This window comes from Nicotiana tabacum, chromosome 10 (genome assembly GCF_000715075.1).
Source record: "Nicotiana tabacum cultivar K326 chromosome 10, ASM71507v2, whole genome shotgun sequence".
Taxonomy (NCBI): Eukaryota; Viridiplantae; Streptophyta; class Magnoliopsida; order Solanales; family Solanaceae; genus Nicotiana; species Nicotiana tabacum.
In genome coordinates this window covers 83307712-83330242 of record NC_134089.1, presented here as the reverse complement: position 1 = coordinate 83330242, position 22531 = coordinate 83307712, and the positions used below count along the sequence as shown (strand labels likewise).

General features: G+C 40.4%; 1 protein-coding gene across 1 annotated transcript; it reads right to left on the bottom strand.

Annotated features, from left to right (window-relative positions):
• Positions 1–9213: 9213 nt before the first annotated feature.
• Positions 9214–11303, bottom strand: LOC142165220 (uncharacterized). The gene is made up of 3 exons (XM_075223821.1): positions 11153–11303; positions 9891–10201; positions 9214–9807 (listed from the first exon to the last, which is right to left on the bottom strand). The coding sequence occupies exons 1-3, from the start codon at positions 11301–11303 to the stop codon at positions 9214–9216; spliced, it is 1056 nt and encodes a 351-aa protein (XP_075079922.1).
• Between the last annotated feature and the right edge of the window lie 11228 nt (positions 11304–22531).

Genomic DNA, 22531 nt, shown 5'->3' with positions numbered 1-22531 from the left:
CAATTTGCTTTTCTCCCCTGTATCAGCATCAATTTGCAAGCTGCTTTGGTATTTAAGCCCCTCAATTTGCTGTTTTAGTTTGCCAATCTCGACCCGATATTCTTTCTCTTTGGCTAGCCAGCCCCATTGTGCTTGCGACGATTCTGCAAAGTCTTGGACGTGAGCTCTCTTAGTTGGTCTTTGGTGCTCAAGCTCTCTTCTGTACCATGTGAGGTATTTTGGCGACACTTCGGCCTTGGCCCGATCTTGTACACAAGTATCTACTTTCAGGGTTTGACATTCATTACAGATTCTCCGAACGACTACTTCCGGGAACTGCCCACCAGGCCTGATTTCGACCGCTTGGCTACTGAGATCCTCTTCCTTTGGGACTATTTGACATCGCCCCAACTGCCTCAATACTCTGTATGGCACATAGGGCTGGATACTTTGGAGACCCATCAACAGCAAGTGAGATTAGACGGCTGACATGTGTATGATCTCATTTAAGGGTAGCCACCCAAATTCCCATTCTATCTGGTTTGCTGAGACGGAACGCAGCAGAGTGACCCATTCAGCGACCCCTTCTGGCAGGCTGAACCCGTCGACCCTTGTGGAAAACTCTTCTATACAAGTCTTTTGTGACAACCCATATTTCAGAAACTAAGGGCGATGACATAGGTGTTCTATCATCCACATTTGCAGTAGTATATTGCAACCCTCAAAGAAACCTCCTCCGGTTTTGCAAACAGTGAGAGCGCGGAAGATGTCTGCTATTATCATCGGTGCTAGAGTGTTGTTGTCTTGTTTGAGCAAAGTGCCAATGACCCCAGCGATTTGTATGTTAATTTTCTCATCCTTTCTAGGGAATACCAGAAAACCCAGAAAGGCTACCATAAAAGCAATACACCTATGTCTTTCCCATTTCAGCCGGCTTTCCCCGCTGCAGATCTTACTCTCGAGATTGTTGAACCCTCCCAGATGACCGTACCTGTCGTACAGGAATGCCAAACTACAAAACCCTTCTGATAACTCTAGGTTGTGTACAGTTCTATGGATCTTCACGGTGTCTAGGAATCTGTGTACGGTCACGGTCCTTGGTGCAATAAGATACTGTTTTCTCATAGGGATTTTAGGACATCCGATGTACCCCGCCAGTTCCTCTAGCGTTGGTGTGAGCTCAAAGTCTGAGAAATGAAACACATTATGTGCTGGGTCCCAAAATTAAATTAAAGCCCTTATAATGTCCCCTCGCGGATCGATGTCCAGTAATCCAACCAAGCTTCCTAAGTATGTCTTGACTGTATCTCGCCCTGATTCTCCCAAGTCGTTCCACCACATGCGTAAGCCCAAAGGGACTCTGTTTATAATGGACCCAGATGAACTCTTACTCGTACTCATTCTGCACATTTATTAAGGTGATTTAGACAAAAGCAAAAATCTTTATTTTGACTCCAAAACTATTTTTCCCGTTTTCCTTAATTTTGAGAAAAGAAAGACTGATTTTCCAAATACGGCCTTTCAGCTCTTCAGGGATGAATATTTTAAGGCCGTGGGGTTTTAACCAGCCAAAAGGTAAGAAAAATGGCCAAAGGTGGCTGTTTGTGCAAAGACAGCCTTCCGGCGTCCCTTTTGGGAACATTCCGACTCTTTTATGAAAGTGGCAATATTTTTTATTTGTTTTTTGCAAAAAATAGGAAGTTGAACCCGATAAGGGTTGCCTAAGTATCTCACATCCGGTGAGAATCAAACCGACGTAGTTCGGGTAAGAAAAATTAATTAAATCACGAATCCAATTTTCTTTCTTCAAAAAATCAAAATTTTGGCAGAGTTCTCACATTATTTGGACATTGGTTTTTTCTTAAATGAGCAACTCTCACTTTTTCCAGAATTTTCGTTTTCACCCACCGGTCAACATGCAAATTCGAAGCAAATTAAATGCGCCAACAAACCAGATGCAGCAGGATGGTCCTTTTGTTCCAAGTTGCTTTTCCTAGACGGGCCCAACCCCTGTGTTGAGCCCCCTAAGTCAAATGCAACGTGATGCAAATAAATGTTTCCTACTAGGGATCCGGTATGAAGTCATGTTTTACTAAGTTTCAAAACTGGATTTTGTTCTAGACCTGGCTTACCCGAGCAGACAACTCGAGTCGAGGAGGGGCTACGTACCGGGGACCCGCGGGATCGTCCGACTTTGTAACTTATCCCAGCCTCTTTCTACTTGGAAATGACACTAACAGAACAGGGAGTCTCAAACCAGTGAGCAGCATCCCAGGATTATACAGTCAATAATATATACAGTCAAGGTAAGAAGAGAAGGGTTCGGCACAGTTTATATATACAGTCAATAATATCAAAGCGGTAACACATATCATCGGCATATGAAGCACATATCTCATGAAAATATCAGATAGTAAACAAAGCCAAAAATAACAATTATTCTAAGCTCGAATCTCTAACCCTGAACCAGTGGTTCTGGGTATACAATTCCCCAGTAGAGTCGCCAGAGCTGTCACACCTCCTTTTTCCGCCCCCGCGAGGGGTGAAGGAGTTTTTCCAATTAAAGGACAATCAAAACGGGATTTGTTTGTTTATTTCAGGGTCGCCACTTGGGAGATTTAGAGTGTCCCAAGTCACCAATTTAATCCCCAATCGAGGAAAAGAATGACTCCATATTACAGTCCGCGAACCAGAAATCCGGATAAGGAATTCTGTTAACCCGGGAGAAGGTGTTAGGCATTCCCGAGTTCCGTGGTTCTAGCACGGTCATTCAACTGTCATATTCGGCTTGTTTATCTGATTTTATACAAATATGAACTTATGTGCAGATTTTAACTCTTTACCGCTTTCATTATTATTATTATTATTTTACAGGAAATTGCAACGTTGTGAAAATGTGTCTCGAACCGCGTCATAATCAATGTACCCGTGGTCGTCGACACACTTTGACTCCGTTGAGATTTGGATTTGGGTCACATAAATGTGCACCCGAGTTTAAGAAAATTAAATTATTAAAGGCGCGCCTAAAGCGACTAGCGTATCATTTACTTTGGGTAGGGCCATGAAATTTTGCCAAACGGTCCATCCCAAAGTCTAAGCAATTTTAAAGCAAATATTTACTGAGGGCCCCGCAATTTTGTATTTTTATTCGGCGAGGCTCATCTCATTCGTATTTTTTAAAAGGAATTTGCAACATCATGGACACGCATCTCGAACCACGTCACAATCAATGTACCCATGATTAGAGACACATTTCGACTCCGCTGAGATTTGGATTTGGGTCACATAAATGTGCACTCGAGTTTAAGAAAGTAAGATTAATTAAGACGCGTCCTAAAGAAACTAGCGTGTTGTTATTTTGGGTAAGGCCGTGGAGTTCGCTAAGCGGCCTATCCCGAGTTCTAAGTACTTAACACATACATTTTTTGTGAGGGCCCCGCAATTTGTGCGTTTTATCTAGCGAGGCTCGTCTCATTTTTATTTAAAAGGTTGTCCTATAGTAGCTATGTTTTCTATTGAGTTTGTCTCTAATAATGAAAGAAGAAGAACGGTCCAACTTTATTTACATGCTTACAAGTTAGTTATAGTCGGGTTCCGAATATGATTTGCTAAATCCGAACATGAACGCGTATATGGGCAGTCGTTTAGATATTACGGGCCCAGGCCCAATGTGCATAACGTGAAACTCGGCCTGGGCCATCCTTATTCCAATTGGGCCTATTTAACTTAATTGGTATATGTTTGACATTTATAGGGGGAGGGCTGAAATGCAATGTACTGCTTGTCTTAATCAAGCCATATTCTTACCAACTTACAACAGGCCATTTGTTTAAGGAAGTAACTATTGGGTGCCTAACATGCTTCTTGGCAAAACAATAATGAACTAATAGAACATGTCTACTACAACATTAATCCCTTTTAATTATAAGCAACACATAGAGTTCTCCAACTAAATGATATGTATAAAGGTTCAGTTACATCACAGCTAACTACATAGTTCTATTAGAGAAAGTAAATTATCATGCAGATAACCAATTTTCAGTGCATTTCTAAAGCTAATTCGAAATAACTTCAACTCTTCCAATTTTCTTTGTATTCATGCTTCAAATTTCAGCTTACATTGATAGTGTATCAGTCATGTACCTGGTATAGGAAGGCAAAAGAAGAAGAGGAATGATCAGTGGAAAGCAGTAGCACACACAGCAATAGCAGCAACAGAAAACAGCAACACAACCCCCAACAGTCAAATTTTTTGTTACTAACAGCAGGCCCAGCAAAGCAAAATCCAATAATACCCAGTAGGACAAACCAACAGCAGATTTAAACCAAACAGGAGTCCAGTGAACTTTCAGAAAACCGCAAAACACTCAACTGAAACAATGTTGAACCAGCAGAGAAACCAGGAAAAACTAAGTTGAAACCCAGCATGTCCCAACAAATACAGGCTAAGCAGAGAAGGAAACAGATGCAGAAAACAATAGCCTCTGAAAAAACATCCAGCACATTCATAACTCTCTATTACTCTGAATTTAGGCTGACCTATTTAAGGTTTGAAAGTCCAGCCTTGTTTTTGCTTTTTCTTTTTATCTCTCAACACTCAAAACTGTCTAGCCCTCAACTTCAACTGTCCAGCCCCAAACTTAACTGTCCAGCCAAAATTCTCCCGCCCCTTTCTTAGCCAAAAATAGCTCTATTTATAACCTGAAAGAGACCCCCTAAGGTCTGCCTAGAACTTCACAGCCTCTAGGTCTGCCCATACCCCTCAATTCCCATGCCTAAGTGCCTTTTCTTGATGCCCACTATATTGTTCCCCATGTTTGTCCTATTTATTTTAATCAAGAGTCATGGGTGTATTATAATATTCACTTAATTCTCATGCTTGTTGTTTTGTTCCCCATTGTCATTAAAATAAGTTTAACAAATGACCCCTAGGCAAACCCCAGTTTTGACAGCCTGTTAACATACTACTGAACTCCCAAAATTACCCTTAAACCTTGCATATTACTATATTACCCTAACTCTTAATAGTCAGTATATAAACCCCTCTAAATTCAACTAATCACTGACTATTAGCTAATCAGCTTAAGCCTAACACTGATTCCTGTTAGGTTTCTACAGCTATATCCAATTCCTAAACTAAGTTCAACTCAAAAATCAGATCACAAACAGGGGTGCTAATCAAATGGTATGAGTTGGTCATATTGGGAGCCAATCCTGACCAACTCAGAGCCAACAAATGCAAAAGACAACAGCCAACAGGCTAAGCTCGAAGCAGTGATGAATAATGAACAGGCTTCTATGAAAATCGTGATGTTACTGAATGAATGAGTAGTCTAATTCACACACAAAACTGAACATATTCCAAAGGTTCATTATAAATTAGCATACAGATTTTGATGAACTACTGTCCTGGCAAACATACATGGAGGGTGTTAATGAGCTACTGTCCTGTTTTCCTCTAATTTCAAACAAATTAATTGACGACACTTATTTAAACGACTATACAAGCTATAATATACAGTAGGTAAACAATAAAACACCAAAACAAACTAAACACTATCTCAGGGTTCACAGAAATGACAGAAAATCATAAACAACCCAAACTAAACATGAAAAATAGATAGAATTTATAGGAGAACAAAAGAAAGGACAAAAAATTACCTCAGGGATTTGAAATCAAAACTGACCCAAGTTCGAACTCGGACTCGACCATTTTTGGGGTCGAATGGAATTTAATCGAAGTGTTCTCAACTGAGAACACCTCGGTTAAAGTCTATTAGACCCCGATCCTTTTGTTGATTTGGACAGACCCCCATAGATCTGAGTTCTAGGGTTCTTGGGGCTCGAATTAGCGCTCGAGCCTTTCTGGTTAGATTCGAACGGAACCAAGGTCATTCAGGGGGTGAGGAAGGTCAGGAGGTGTTGTGGTACGAGTTTGGGGTCGGTGGGTGTAGATCTGGTTTTTGCTCGAATCTTCGATTGAAGATTCGAGAAGCTGCAGGGTGATTCGAGGTAAATGGTTAATGGATTCGTGCTAAGGGTGGTTGGGTGCATCAGGGGTGTTATTTTGGTAGTCATCGGATTCGTGGTGGACGGTTTTATGGTAGGGAATCCTAAGGCGGCTAGGGTTTGAGAGGAGGGTTCTGGGGACGAAGTTGAACAGTGGGCTAGGGGGGGTTTGGTTTGGGGCGTGGGTGACGGATTGGGCCTTATATACGGGGTGGGTGGTTTAATCCTGGCCGCTGGATCAATCAAGATCGATGGCCAGGATTAGGGGAGCTTAACAACACGGCGTCGTTTGGTTAAGTAGGGCGTCGGTTCAAACCAGGCAACGGGTCGGGTTCAGGGAATGGGTAAGGGAGATGAGATCATGGCCGTTGGATTGATTTAATCCAACAACTCCAATTAAAAGGAACAAAACGACGTCGTTTGAGGTGTCAGGAAGCTTGACTAAATTGGACCGGTATGGAGTTGCTTTGGGCCTGGATTTGGGTCCACCTAGGGTGGCCCAATCCCGATTTCCTTCATTTTTCACCCATTTTCCTTCTTTTCTTTAATTATCAAAATTAAACAAAAATCCTAAATAAATTATAAAATCAAAAATAAAATTACACATATATTATTTAACACCTATAATAATTAACACACAAAAAATAAAATCACACAATGACAAGAAATACATGTGCATATTTTTTTGTGATTTTATTTTAACCAAATTATGGTTAATTAATTCGTAAATGCACCACTAATTCCTAAATGCATGCAACATGTATTTTTGCATTTTTAACTATAGCAAGGCGAGCATTTACGGACAGAATAATTATCAAAACGTCACGCAAATTCTCAAAATTATACCCGAAGGTAACTTGTTTTATTTCTTTTTCGATTTCTTTTGGAGTAGTTTCCGTGAAGCAAAAATCACGTGATCACAGTGCTGAGCTCTAATTTGGGTTTGGTGGTGTCCTAATCACCCTTCAGACCTAAGTTTGACTCTCTAAGAGTCTGCTCTTATTTGTTTGAATCTAAGCAAGGGGTTAGGGGTGTGCCAGTCTATGCCATGGCTGGGTATGACCACCTCTTGCTAAGGTTCCTCCCTCACTTCACACCTACTCCTAGCTCTTAAGTCCTACTTCTTCAAGTCCTACCCCCCTATGGTAAGCCATGCTTTGGGACCCTAGAGTTCCCTCTGAACTTGGATGCCTAAGGGCTGGTAATTCCACACATTGCACTACTCTGTTACCACATTCACTCTTTAGGGTGTAAGCATTGTCTGGGCTCTTGAAGCTCCTTGGAACTTTGAAACACTCTAAGAGAAGTCCTTGGAATCTGGAACCCGGATTTGGTAAAACACATGAATTGGATATCAAGATTGCATTAGGCAGTTTGGATCTAGCTGTGGGCTATGATGTATTTTATTTTTACTTTTGGCTCTGTAATAATAACTTTGTAATAAAACTTGGGGAATATAGTAGTAAAGGGTATGGGAGGGGTTTTTTAGTTGTTTGCATGTTAAAGGGTAGAAATCATGCCTATAGGATTTAATACTTTAAATCACCTAGAAATCATGCCTATAGGATTTAATATTTTGAATCGCCTAGATACCATGCCTATAGGACTTTTACTACTTTGAACCTCTAGATATCATGTCTATAGACTTTTAACGTTTGAATCACCTAGAGATCATGTCCATAGGCTTGCATATTTCTTCATTCAAGCATATATAGAAGTCATGCCTATATAATCGCAATAATAATAGGCAAACAATAGGGTAACACAACTATCGCCTGCCTGAAACGTTTAAAATAGCATAAAAAATTGGAATAGATATCCAGCCCATAGGATCTCAGAACTCGCTTAAGTCGTATAATCAGTAACCTGGAAATTATCCCAATGTTTTCAACATAATTCGTCCAAACCTGTCTGCAAAGAACTTGTATTTCTGTCGCTAAAATTGTTTTCCAACTCTCTGTCTAAACTTTTATCCATGAGGATACTTTCAAACAACTTTCAAGCTCTCGCCCTTTTTATGAACACTTTACTTTTGAAACTCTGCTGCACATTTCTTTAAAACAGTCTCAGCGATTTTCCAAAACCTTTTCGAACTTCTGCAACTTCTGCTTCTTTCAAAACTTGTCTATGTTAGTCTTTAATTAACAATTTGGTAAAATACTCCAGATCCTAACAATTGGATCCAAGTTGCCTAACGTAGACCTTTTAATCTAGTTCTATGTGTTAAACTGATTCGTCCGCCGCTTAAGTTTTAATTTTAAGACCAAACTAGTATGTGTAAGGCATGCTAAACTAAGTGCTATCTGATTCACGGGGTTTTATGTGAGCCTTGCATGTTTGTTTGTCAATCCCCTTACTTGTTGTTTGTTTTGACTGACGCCTAGTATTTTATCCTTTTAAACTCCATATATGCCTCCATCCCCTTCTTCCCTTTAGGATTAGAAGTCCAAATACCCCGGGACCGGTAGGTTGGGACGGGTACTAGCATGCAATAAGTAAACGTGACCAATCCACGCGTTTAAATAACCTTTATGGGGCGGGAAGGGTAGAATATGGAGATGATGACGGTGCGCTAATATCTCGTGTGAGAATGATTGCTGGGTATTGCACCAAACTGATTCATATTATATTTAAACCTAGGACCCCTTTTCTCCCTCTTTAGTTATTGATGTTTTCTTAAATCAATGTTTTCTTCAACTAAGCTTTCTCTTTTCAAAACCACTTCTGTCTTTCTTCTTTCAAAATTTTTTAACTTGTTTATACTTCCTATGTACAAACTTTGCTTGTTTATTCCTACTCTTCTTAAAGTTATAACTAAGCATGGTCGGGAACCACACTAGTGGATCTTGAGGGGTGCCTAACACCTTTCCCTCGAGATAATCTCAAGCCCTTACCCGAACTCTGGTTTATCTTTCAAAAATCTTCTCTTCTTAAAAAGTGTCCTAATGCACTATAATCATTAGGTGGCGACTCTTCGAATTCCATAACCCGATTCCTCGAAAGGGGAATAAGAGTTGTTTTGTCCATAATGTTGTAAACCCAATTTCGCCTTCTTTTAGGAGGGAAAAAGGGGGGGCGTCGACAAAGATGAGGGTAATGGTTTGAGTTCCAATTTAGGAGCTTCTTGATAGACGGCTTAGGGGTGGCCTGGTTGGTCTATCTAGAGGCTCAAAATCGATCAGTCGTTTGTGTAATTACATGCATCCAGATGATGCATCATATCCTTCACCTCATCATCCAAGTCAATGCTGCAAACGCCATAAGTTCTTTCTCTAGAGAGTCATCTAGATATACACCCACATCATTTTTTTCTTCTTCTTTTTCAATCACTGATATCATAGCTAGATCCTTATAGTGTCTTGGCAGCTGAATTGCGTTGTACACATTAAAGACTGCTTTCACATTATCAACCCCGAGAATTATTTTTTTACGAACTTTTATCACAACATTAGTGGTGGCTAAAAGAGGCCATACCAAGATGATGGGGACGTGTTCATCAACTTCATAATCCAATATAATGAAATCTGCTAGAAGAATAAATTGCCCAATTTGTAGTAGCACATCTTCTATCACCCCCTCGAGATTGACAATAGATCTATCAGCAAGTTGCAACATGACTGTGGTTGGCCTTGGAGCTCCCAACCCCAATTGATTGAAAACTGAAAGAGACATCAAATTTATGCTAGCCCTCAAATCACAAAGTGCTCGTCCCACATCTACCTCATCAGTTCGAACAAGTATGGTGAAGCTCCCCAAATTCAACTTTTGCAGCAACTTTCTTTGAATTCTTGAGGTGCACTCTTCAGTAAGTGCCACTATCTAAAACTCTGTCAACCATCTTTTGTGAGCCACAATACTTTGATGTACTTTGCATATTTTGGGATTTCATGTAACACATCAACCAATGGGAGATTCAATTGAATTTGGCTCATCATATCAAGAAATTTGTTGAACATCTTATCATCACTTTTCTCCTTCAATTTTTGAGGGAAGGGAGGTGGTGGCCTGGCAATCGTAGTCTTTTCACTTTCTTTAGTTTCTTTCTCAATTTCCACCACAGGTTTCGGGACCAGTTCATCCTTAGGAGTGACTTTTTCTTTCTTTCTTTCTGGTGCTCCTTCTAATTCTCCGCTATTCCTTAAAGTTACAGCATTTACCTGAGGATTCTTATATGTACCACTTGGAATGGCCCATGCAGGTCGAGTAATCTTATCTGGTTGTCAATCAAAAGCTTTTTCAACATATTATTATTGCTTTCTTCTACCTGTTGAGGTGGCTTTCGAGGATGATTATAGTTCCCTTAAGGCCTGTATTGATTCTGAGTGGTCTGGTTCCTACCCATGAGAAATTCGGGTGATTCCTCTAAATTATAGGTGTTCCCATGTTGATTATTCTGGTTCATTGAACCTCTACCTTGTTGGCCCACATAATAAACAGGTTCAGGATTCACCGGATATTGGTCCATTATATGGCCATCTCCATAAATTGTCCAACATATGGCCATTCTTTGAACCTGCTTCATTTGATGCCCTTGACCTATTTTCATTTTAGCCACTTGATTGGTTAGCTTAGAAATTTCTGCTCACATGGCTGATACCTCATCCAGTTCGAGTGTACCTGATGCTTTGTGTTTTATCATCTTGTTTGGTTCACCCTCACCCTACCAGTATGATCATTTGTAGTGAAAATATTTAGTAGAGTCTGAATCTCACTGTATGGATTTTGCATGCAACTCCCTCCACAAGTTGAATCTAGATTTAATTTGGAGGTTTCGTCAATCCCATCCACAAAGGTATGTCTCAACACCTCATCTGTCTAACAATGATATGGGCAATCTCTGAGTAGTTTCTTATATCTTTCCCAAGCTTGACGAAGAGTCTCACCATCTCGTTGTTAAAGCTCAAGAATCTGGGTCCTCAGTGACTTTGTTTTCTTATTTTCTTTGTGGGAAAAAAACTTGATTAAGAATTTTCGTGCTAGATCATCCCAAGTGTGTATTGAGTTCACGTGGGATCTTTGTTTAACCATTCCTTTGCTTTCCCCGGCAGTGAAAACGGAAATAATGTCAGTCTGACGTAGTCTTTGAAAATGTTTGAATAATTATAAGTATCTATAATTTCTAGAAAGTTTTGAATGTGTTGATACGTATCTTCATGATATAGACCTACATACTTCCCTATGGATTGAATCAGTTGTACCATGTACCATTTGAGCTCAAAGTGACCCATGATGCCAGGCTTCAGGATAGCATGAGTCATATTAGCAAGATTAGGCTTTGTGGCCTCTATCACTAGTCGCTCATCATTCTCTGCCATCTAGATTGGTTGTGTTGGACTACGATGCCCAATCTGCAATTTCTTCTCTTGCTTCTGCCTCCCTCCTTAACCTTTGGAATAGTCATTCGGGTTCAGGATCAAAAGGCGAAAGTTTGTTCAGACTGTTATTTCTTCTTTGCATTTAATGTGAACACCTATAGAGTCCGAACAAAACAAATCAAATCTCAAACAAAAATAAATAAATGCTTATTTCAGACAAGTAGCTAATTTCTAAGTCCCTGGCAATGATACCAAAAACTTGTTGGGTCCAAGCGCAAACGCAAGTATATACGGTCGGCAAGTCGTTCCCACGAGGATTTATGATCAACTATTATCCAATCCAAGCTATTTATAAATTTAATGTTCAAGTGAGTGTGAAGAAAATGATTATGATTTTTGTAACTAAATTACTATGAATTAATAGGAATGCAAGAAAATATGATCACAAGTAGAGCAAACAAACACTTAGAAAGAATTCAATGAGGATGGAGATATTCCAGAATTATGGGATTTACTTCTCTCCTATTGCATTTTTTCGGTTGATGTAATCAATTGACTTATCTAATCTGTTGATTAGCAGGGTTTATTATGCTCAGAAAGTTGTTTCGACGCTTTGCTCGCTTATTTAAGCCAACCTAAGACTATATGTCTATAGAATCAAACTTAACAAGAATGCATGTGTATTTCTTGCAACAACAACCAAGTAAAGAAACTAGAATATGTCTATCCTAATCGAGAATCTATTCTCCGATACCCGGATTCAAGAACTTACTCTATCTAATATTTTATGCAATCTACAGTTCCCACTTTCGAGTTCAACTATAAAATCGTAGATAATACTCTATTGTTAGCTACGCAATAGAATAATTAAGTGCAAGATTAAATAAATAACTTAATATGATAAAATCAAGCAAAACAATCAACCGTCAAATTACAATAGTCAAGAACCACCCATAACCCCAAAATAATGAAGTTGTTAGCCACTCATGTTCATAACAATAATCAAAATATCATTTTAAATATAAAAGCTATGAATACTAGGTGAAGGATGGAAGAATCGATGAATTCCGTGCTCTCGAGTGTTCGGTACTTGTGTTTTTCTCTCAAAGTGGTGTCTCACCCTCCAAAATATGTTTAGACTTGCTTTTATACGAGTTGGAGACGTCTTGGGTCGAAATAACCAAGTCCAGGGCGAAATAGGATAAGTTCACGTCACCAGCGCCCCGGGTAGCGTGGGGCGCTAGCCTTGGTGCTGGAAAATTTTATGTCTGATTTTTGCGCTAGAGGTAGCGCCCCACGCTAGCCTGGGCGCTACTTTGTGGCATTTTTTCCATTTCATCCCCCTATTTTATTCAAATCATGCACCTTAGTCTTACATTTAATCTAGATGATTCCTACACATAAAAATACCACGAGTTAGCACAAATTATTACATTTAGTTTCACGAATTTTTTTAATCGGTCTTGGCCATTCAAAATGAGAAATATTTGTAAGAAACAGCCCATGTCTAAATTCCTTAAATATTTTTTTGTTTAACCCGAAAATTAAATAGAGAAGCAGTGAAATCTCCAATTGACACATGACTACTGAATTTGAACTGGTGATACTAAAATTCAAACTTTGGTCAAAAATTAAATTTCCAATCGACATCTGACTATTAAATTTGAACTTGTATAGCCAAAAATTAGATTAATAGGTCAAATCAATTAAATTTGTATTGTATGGCACTAAAAACTGATTTTATTTGTATTTCCAAATAAGAACGATACGAAATAACACAAACAATGAACAAATAGTAAAGTAATAAATTAAAAAGGGAAGAGATTTCTTATTGATCAGAATAGCTCCACTGTCATATCTCTCGAATTGCCTGAAATACAATGTTATGATTACATGAATAATGTAAGATGGATCCAGTTGACGGGCAAAGAGGGGTTTAAATAGTAAATTTACTTGTAAACGTTCCTCCAGTATCACGGATTCACGTTCTTCCATTATACACATTAATCGTGTTTTTACCCATTACGTTGAGAAACTCTAACTGATAAAAAATTTATGTATAATCCCGCTTTATTTGGGATTGGTTGATATTCCTAATGCGTCTCTACGAATGATTCTCTGAACCGAATTTGGCACAGTCAATTCCAATCATTTTTGGGATTAATAGTTACGGTACCAATATATCTAGTACTGAGTGTTCTTCATTTTTGTCCACGTTATTCTTTCACCTCTTTCATAACTTGCTTGACACGTGTTGAGATTTAAAACTAGTCCATGTGGTGAGTCTATTTTTTTTTACTAAAATCGATAGTCTCCCTACTTTTCGGATAATCTCAACTGATTATTCAGGAAGTAATAAAGTGTCATGATCCGAAATCTATAATAGGTCGCGTTGGTGACCAACGCCGCCGTTAGGCAAGCCAATACGTGAACCTCCAATTTAATTATCCCTTTTTAGCTTTTAAAAATAGAATTTCCTTAAATACACCAAAAAAAGTAAAATATCATAGAACCGTGCATACTTCCATCCCAAAAATATCAAATGTGAATATTACATAAATCACGGTGCTAGTAATAATAAATATAGCTATGCATAACCGTTAGTAGCCTCCAAAATCAGGTGCCAAAAGTGCATGAGCAATCTAAGAAATATACAAAACTACTAAAACTATTGTGTGAAGTAACACAAACAGAACCAATAATTATGGTAGAAAGAGACTCCATTACTGCAAATCGAAGCCAGACAAGCAGTTTACCACTAAGTCTCCGTAAGAGTACGTCTACGCGCCCGTGTGACCACTGGAAGTACCTATCTCAGTACATGCACAATAAGTGCAGAAGTGTAACGTAAGTACGTAAAACAACGTGTACCCAATAAGTATCTAGCTAGTCTAACCTCAAAGAAATAGTGACGAGGGGTCGACTTGACACTTACTAGTAGTCAAATAGCAATAAAATACATTAAGTAGACATGAAGGATGTACTACAAGTAGGAACGAAACAGATAAAATATTTATAGTAAATCTCCAACACGGGTCTATATAAAGTCATTAAAATATCATAAACAACCTCGAAGGCACGAACTCAGCTGATATCAAAACCAAATCAAATCCCAAGTATTAAGCACGAGTCTACAAAGGTGAACGGCCTGATCCCATAAGAATAATGTTATCATACTGCCGAGGCTAATAGCCCGATCCCATAAGAATAGAGGAGTTATCTCGCTTGCGGAAGTACATGCGAGTCGAGAAGACACAGATCTATAGTTCATCAAAAATTTCACAAATTTTCCAAAGTAAGAGGCTCAATCAGTAATTTTTTTCTAACCTCAATCTTAGTCATAAATTAAGGAAATCAAGTATGCAAGGTAAATACAAATAACACATTTAAGGCATGATATGAATCTAAGTCTACCCGGACATAACATGAATATAGCAATGTACGGATTCTCATCACCTCGTGCGTAAGTAGCTCCCACAAGAAATAGCACACAATAATTAATATGCCTAAGGGGATAAATTCCCTCTTACAAGGCTAGGAAAGAGACTTACCTCGCTTCCAAGTTCAATAACCAGCTCTTTAACCTCACTAGAACTCCCCAAACGACGTCGAGCAATCCAAAACTAATCAAAGTTGTATAAATTGATCAATATATGCTCAAAAGTTCATAATTTAACTATTAGACTAATTATCCAACCCAATTTGGAAGATTCTTAAAATTCACCCCGAGCCCACGCGCCTGGATTCCGGAATACCCATAATCTCACGAACACAAATATATAATTTCTACTTAATTTCATAATCATTTTCGTGATTTAATCCCATTTTTACCAAAAATATTTCCTCAATTTACATGTTAAAATCTACCCATAATCTATGTATTAAACTCACATTATGTATATATTACTTACCTCAAGGTGCTAGGTGAAAAACCCTCTCCAAAGAGCTCTAAATCAGCCAGGAGTTGAGAGAAATGAATAAAATGAGCCTAAGTCTCATCTTTATAACGAGACATTGCCCAGGTTTCCCTTCTTCGTGATCGTGACAATGCCCTCACAATCGTGAAGGAAAAATTTGAAGGCCCCTAAAAATGTACAATGCCTAACTAGAGCTTTGCGAACACGGCCGCACCTTCGTGTGCGCGATGGGAAATTAACCAGCTGACCCCCCAGACCTAATTTTTGCTACGCGAATGTGACCCATGTATGTGAATGTGATGGCTAGTGGCCTAGAGCATCGCGATCTTGAGCTACTTATCGCGAACGCATAGAACAAAGTTTCCCCTAGCCCTATTCCTTCATCTCAAACGCAAAGGATTCCCTGCGTTCGCGAAGAAGGAAACTAGAACCAGAAATTCTGCAATTTTGGACTTAGCTCCAGGCGGTCCGAAACACACGCGAGCCACCTGGAGCCTAGTCCAAATGCACCAATAAGTCCATATACATAATATGGACCTGATCGAAACCTCAAAACACATAAAACAATGTTGAAACTAAGAGTCACACCCCAAAACCAATTTAATCAACGTCTTCAACTTGCTCTGAACGCATCGAATCATACTTAGAGAACTCGGAATGATGCTAAATTTTGTGTACACGAACCTACTCTATGGCTCAAAATCCCAAACGGGCATCGTTAACACCAAAATTCACTTCAAGTCAAACAAAGAAAATTCAAAAACCTTCAAAATGCCAACTTTCAACAATAAGCATTAAAACGCTTCGGTCCGCCCAAAACTCGATTCAAACATACTCCCAAGTCCAAAATCATCATACGAACCTATTAAAACCATCAAATCCCTATTCCGATGTCATTTTCTCAAACTGTTGACTCAAGTCAAACTCTTAGGCCACTATTATGGAACTAAGTATTACGATATCACCTCGAACCCTTTCAATACCAAACCAACCATCTCCGCAGGTCATAAAACAGTAAAAGCACATATGTAGAGTCTTAATTAGGGGAACGGGGATCTGGAAAGCAAAACGACCAGTCGGGTCCTTACATTCTCCACCTCTTAAACAAATATTCTTCCTCGAACAGGTCTAGAATCATACCTGAAGTGCTGAATAAGTGTGGATATCTGCTCTGTATGTCCTCCTCGGCCTCCCAAGTCGCCTCCTCGGCTGGTTGACCTCTCCACTAGACCTTTACCACTGAAATCTTCTTAGACCTCAACTTGCAAACCTATCCGTCAATAATGACAAATGGATCCTCTTCATAACACAAGCTCTCATTAAGTTATACTCTATTGTAATCTAACACATGCGACCTATCGATATGTTACCTCCCGAGCATAGACACGTGGAAAACCGGATGAACTCCCAATAGACCAGGAGGCAAAGCAAGCTCGTAAGCAACCTCCCAAACTCGCTTCAACAACTCAAATGGGCTAATAAACCTTGAACTCAGCTTGCCCTTCTTTCCGAACCTCATGATACCCTTCATCGGTGAAACTTTCAAAAGAACTTTCTCACCCACCATAAATGATAAATCATGTGCTTTCTGATCCGCGTAACTCTTCTGTTTGGAATGCGCTGTGTGAAGTCGCTCCTGAATCAACTTCACCTTATCTAAGGCATCCTTTGCCAAATCAGTACCATATAAACTAGCCTCGCCGGACATATAACCTAGCCTCGCTGGGCACAAATCAACCGATGGGGGACCGACATCGCTGACCATATAAAGCCTCAAATGGATCCATCTCGATATTGGACTGTTAACTATTGTTATAAGCAAACTCGGAAAAAGGTAAGAATTGATCGCACTGCCCTCCAAAGTCAATAACACATGCCCTGAGAATATCCTCTAGGATCTAATTTGTGCGCTCCGACTGACTGTCGGTCTACGGATGAAAGGCTGTGTTGAGCTCTATCTGGGTACCCAACTCACTTTGTACTACTCTCCTGAAATAGGAAGTGAATCGAGGGCCGCTATCTGAAATGATAAAAATAGGCATGTCATGCAACCAGTCAATCTCCTAAATATAAATCTGGGCCAATCTTTCTGAAGAGTACCTAGTCACAACCGTAATGAAGTGCACCGACTTGGTCAGCCTGTCGACAATGACCCAAACAACATCAACCTTCCTCAACTTCTACGGCAATCTAACTATGAAGTCCATAGTGATGCGCTCCCACTTTCACTCCGATATAATCATTTACTGAAGTAGACCACTTGTCCTCTAGTGCTCATACTTAAACTCTTGGAAATTCAGACACCTCGCCACATACTCGACTATTTCCTTCTTCATTTGGTGCCACCAGTAATGCTACCTCAGGTCTCGATACATCTTCTTAGCACTAGGATGAATAGAATACTGCAAACTGTGTGCCTACTCTGGAATCTTCTCCCTTATACCATCAATATTAGGAATGCATTGGCGACCCTGGAGTCGCAAAACACCATCACCATCGATAGTAACCTCCTTGGCATCACCCTATAGCACCGTCTCCCTAAGGACCAGCAAATGTGGATTATCATACTGGCGAGCCTTGATCCACTCGAATAAAGAAGACTGAGCCACAACACATGCAAGAACTCAATTGGGTTTAGAAATATCAAATCTCATGAGTTGGTTGGCTAAGGACTGGATCTCCAAAGCCAATAGCCTCTTTTCTATAGAAATGAATGTCAAGCTACCCAAACTCTAAGCTTGTTGCTCAAGGCATCCGCGACTATATTCCCCTTGCTAGGATGATATAGTAATATATCATCTTCAGCTGATGTGAAGAATATGCAATAACTCGCCACTCCTACATCAATACACAACCCAAGCCAACGCGTGAAGCGTAGCAATACACAATATACATCCCTGATCCAAAGGGAAACACTAACACTAGCACTGTAGTCAATGCGGTCTTGAGCTTCCTAAAGCTCACCTCGAAATTATTGGACCATTTGAACGAAGCACCCTTCTGGGTCAATCTATTCAAAGGAGCTACAATAATAACTTGCTAACCCCAAGAAACTCCTAATCTCGATTGTTGTGGTAGGACAAGGCCAACTCTAAACTGCCTTGATCTTCCTGGGATCCACCTTAATACCCTCACATGATACAACATGCCCTAAGAAAGCCACAGAATCTAACCAGAACTCGCACTTGGAGAATTTAGCATATAGCTTATGTTCCCACAAAGTCTGAAGCACTAACCTCAAATGTTGCTCGTGCTCCTCCATACTATGCGAGTATTATCAATATGTTATCAACGAAGACAATGACAAATGAGTCAAGATATGGCCTAAACACCCGATTCAACAAATCTATAAACTTTGTCGGGGCATTAGTCAAGCTGAAGGACATCACTAGAAACTCATAGTGGCCATATCTGGTCCGGAAAGTCGTCTTCGGAACATTCGAAGCATGAATCTTCAGCTGATGATACCTAGATTTCAAGTCGATCTTCGAGAACACTCTAGCACCCTGTAGTTGATCAAGCAAATCACTAATGCGTGACAATGGTTAACTTATTCGTAATGGTGACATTTTTTATCTGGCAGTAATCAATGCATATCTGCATACTCACATCCTTCTTCACAAAAAACGTCGGTACGCCCCAAGGTGACACATTTGGCCTTATGAACCCCTTTTGAAGCAACTCTTGAAGTTGCTTCTTCAACTCCCTCAACTCTTTTGGAGCCATGCGATAAGGTGAAGTAAAGATATGATGGGTGCTTGGCACCAAATCAATGCCGAAATTGATATCCTGATCCGGCGGCATACCTGGTAGATCAACAGGAAATACATCAGAAAGGTCTCGTACCGCTGCCACTGAATCTATTGCGGGAGTCTCTGCAGTAGTATCCCAAACAGAGTCCAAATAGTCTAAACAAACCTTCTCGACCATAAGTCGAGCCTTCAAGAAAGAAATAACCCGACCGAAAGTACCAACAGACGAACCCCTCCACTTTAATCTGGGCAATTCAGGCATCTCCAAGGTAACAGTCTTGGTATGGTAATCAAGAATGGCATGGTACAGACACAACCTGTCCACGCATAGGATAACCTCGAAATCAACCATATCGAGCAACAAAAGATCCAATCTGGTCTCATAACCACAGAAAGTCGCTACACAGGACCTGTAGACTCGATCCACAAGGACAAGATCACCCACTGGCATGGACACATATACAGGAACACCCAAGGAATCGTGAGATCCAGATAAGGAGCAAATAGAGAAGAAACATAGGAATAAGTATAACCTAGATCAAATAGTACTGAAGCATACTTACGGCAAACATAAATAGTACTTGTGATCACTGCATCGGAAGCGAATGCCTCTGGCCTGGCTAGGAAAGCATAGAATCTAGCCAGAGTGCCACCTGACTAGCCTCCATCTCTAGGGCGACCCCTACCCACCTGCCCTCCGCCTCTGGCCGATCGGGCAAACGGTGTGGTAGCTGGTGCGGTAATCATGGGTTGATGATCCTACTGCCTGTCCTGCCCGGAAGTATGGGACAAAACCTCTTCACGTGGCTCAACTCCCCGCACTACAAAAAACCCCCTTAGAGTGGTGAACTACTGACCCAAAGTTTGACCTTAATGTCCTGAATACCTACTGGAGGAACCCTGAATAACTGGCAGACGGTAAGTACCCTCTGGAATAGCACTAAAGTAGGGTCGTGCTAGAGCACTCCGAGCAAGCGGTGGTGTTGAATGCATGGGCCTGCTAGACTGGCCCCTCATGAACTGACCTCTGCCCCCAAGCGGGGCACCACTGAATCCACCAGAATGTTGGGACTGCTTATTTCTCGGTTCAAAATCTCCATTGTGGCTGCGGATACGCTCTATCCTCCAACTATATCCACAACCTGATGAAAAGAAGTCCCCATCTCTACCTCATGGGCCATAGGAACCTAAATCTCAAGGTGTAGACCTGAAATAAACCTTTGCAGCCTCTCTACATCCATGGGGATTATAATCGCTGCATGGTAAGACAATTCAGTAAATCTCGCCTTGTAGCCAGTTACAAACATATGACCCTGATGGAGCCATTCGAAATGACCCCAAAGCTCTTCTTTCTTAGAAGGTGGTATGTACTTCTCTAATAATATATGCATAAACTGATCCCAAGTCAAGGGAGGTTAACCCACTGGCCTACTATGGAGGTATGCTTGCTACCATCTGCGGGCCTTGAACTTAAGCTAAAATATGGTGAAGTTCACCCCATTTGACTCCAATATCCCTATGTTGTGTAGTCTCTCCTTGCACTAGTCAATGAAAACTTATGGGTCCTCTAACGATTCACCCCCAAAGATAGGAGGACGAAGCCTAGTCTATCTGTCCAGCCACTTCTTCTGCTCAAAGGTCACGGCTGGTCTAGGCTCTAGCATAAGCACTGTAACTGGCTGGACCCCACCCACATGTAGTACACCTAGGGTCTGATAAATGGTAGCACCATGCCCTCGACCCAGAACAGTAGGGGTCTGTGCTCCCCCTCCCGCCTGATATGTAGTTGGGTCTGCTGGAAATAAACCAGCCTGCATTATAAAATCCATGAACTACAACATACGGCCTATGACCTCCTTGAAGCCCGGTGTGGTCATAAAATCCATTGGGGCCGGATCTGCAGCAGGTACCTCATCCTGTTCCTCGATAATAGGATCCTCCACTAGATCCACTGGTGGTACTACTAGATCAACTCTAGGATGTCCTTGTTCTATCACAGGAGATGTGGCCCTCACTCGGCCTCTGCCTCTACCTCTGATAACTAGGGGAGCAGCCTGTTGTCGCTGGGTACAGTTGTAGCGCGCGTTCTCACCATCTGCGAGAGAATAAGAGAAAGATACTTAGCATACATCAACTCCACCATAGAAGAAGAAGAAAGAGAAGTTTCCTAATACCCTATAACCTCTCGAAGACTAGTATGGACGTCTCCACATCGATCCGCAAAATTCTACTAGGCCTGCTCATGACTCGTGAAATCTATGCGAACCTCAAGCTCTGATATCAAGATGTCACGACCCAAAATCTATAATAGGCCGCGATGGCGCCCAACGCCTTTGTTAGATAAGCCAATACGTGAACCTCCAATTTAATTATCCCTTTTTAGCTTGTAAAACTAGAATTTCCTTTAATACACTAAATAAAGTAAAATATCAAGAACTATGCATATTTCCATCCCAAAAATATCAGATGTGAATATTACATAAACCATAATGATAGTAATAATAAGTACAGCGATGAATAACCGCTAGTTGCCCCAAAATTCTGGTGCCACAAGTGCATGAGCAATCTAGGGAATATACAAAACTACTACAACCACAGTATGATGTAACATAGACAGAAACAATAAATAAGGTAGAAGGAGACTCTGGTGATGTAGATCGAAGCAAGGCAAGAAGTTCACCACAAAGTCTTTCTGAAAGTGTGTCTACGTGCCCATTTGACCACTAGAAGTACCTATCTCAGTACCTGCACAATCAGTGAAGAAGTGTAGTGTGAGTACGTAAAATAACATGTACCTAGTAAATATCTAGTCTAACCTCGAAGAAGTAGTGATGAGGGGTCGACTTGACACTTACTAGTGGTCAAACAATAATAAAATACATAAGGTAGACATGAAGATGTAGAACAGGTAGGAATGAAACACATAAAACATATATAGTAAATTTACAACACAGGTCTACATAAAGTCACTAAAATGTCATAACCGGCCTCGAAGGTACGAACTCAGCTAATATGAAAACCAAATCAAATCTCCAGTATTAAGCACGAGTCTGCCAAGACGAACGACCCGACCCCATAGGAAAAGTGATACTCAGTACTACCGAGGTGAACGACTAGATCTTATAAGAATAGTGATATACAATACCGCCGAGGTGAACAACCCGATCCCATAAGAATAGAGGAACTACCTCACTCGCAGAAATACATGAGAGTCGAGAAGACACGGATTTATAGTTCATCAAAAGTTTCACAATTTTTCCAAAGTAAGAGGCTCAATCAATATTTTTTTCTAACCTCAATCTCGGTCATAAATTAAGGAAATCAAGTACACAGGGTAAATAGAAATAGCACAATTAAGACATAATGAGAATCTAAGTCTACCTATACATAACATGAACATAACTACGTACGAAATCTCGTCACCTCATGCATACGTAGGTCCCACAACAAGTAGCACACAACAATTAATATGCCTAAAGGGATAAATTCCCTCCTACATACGGAAGATTCCTAAAATTTACCTCCAGGCTCACGTGCCCGGATTTCGATTTTTTTTTAA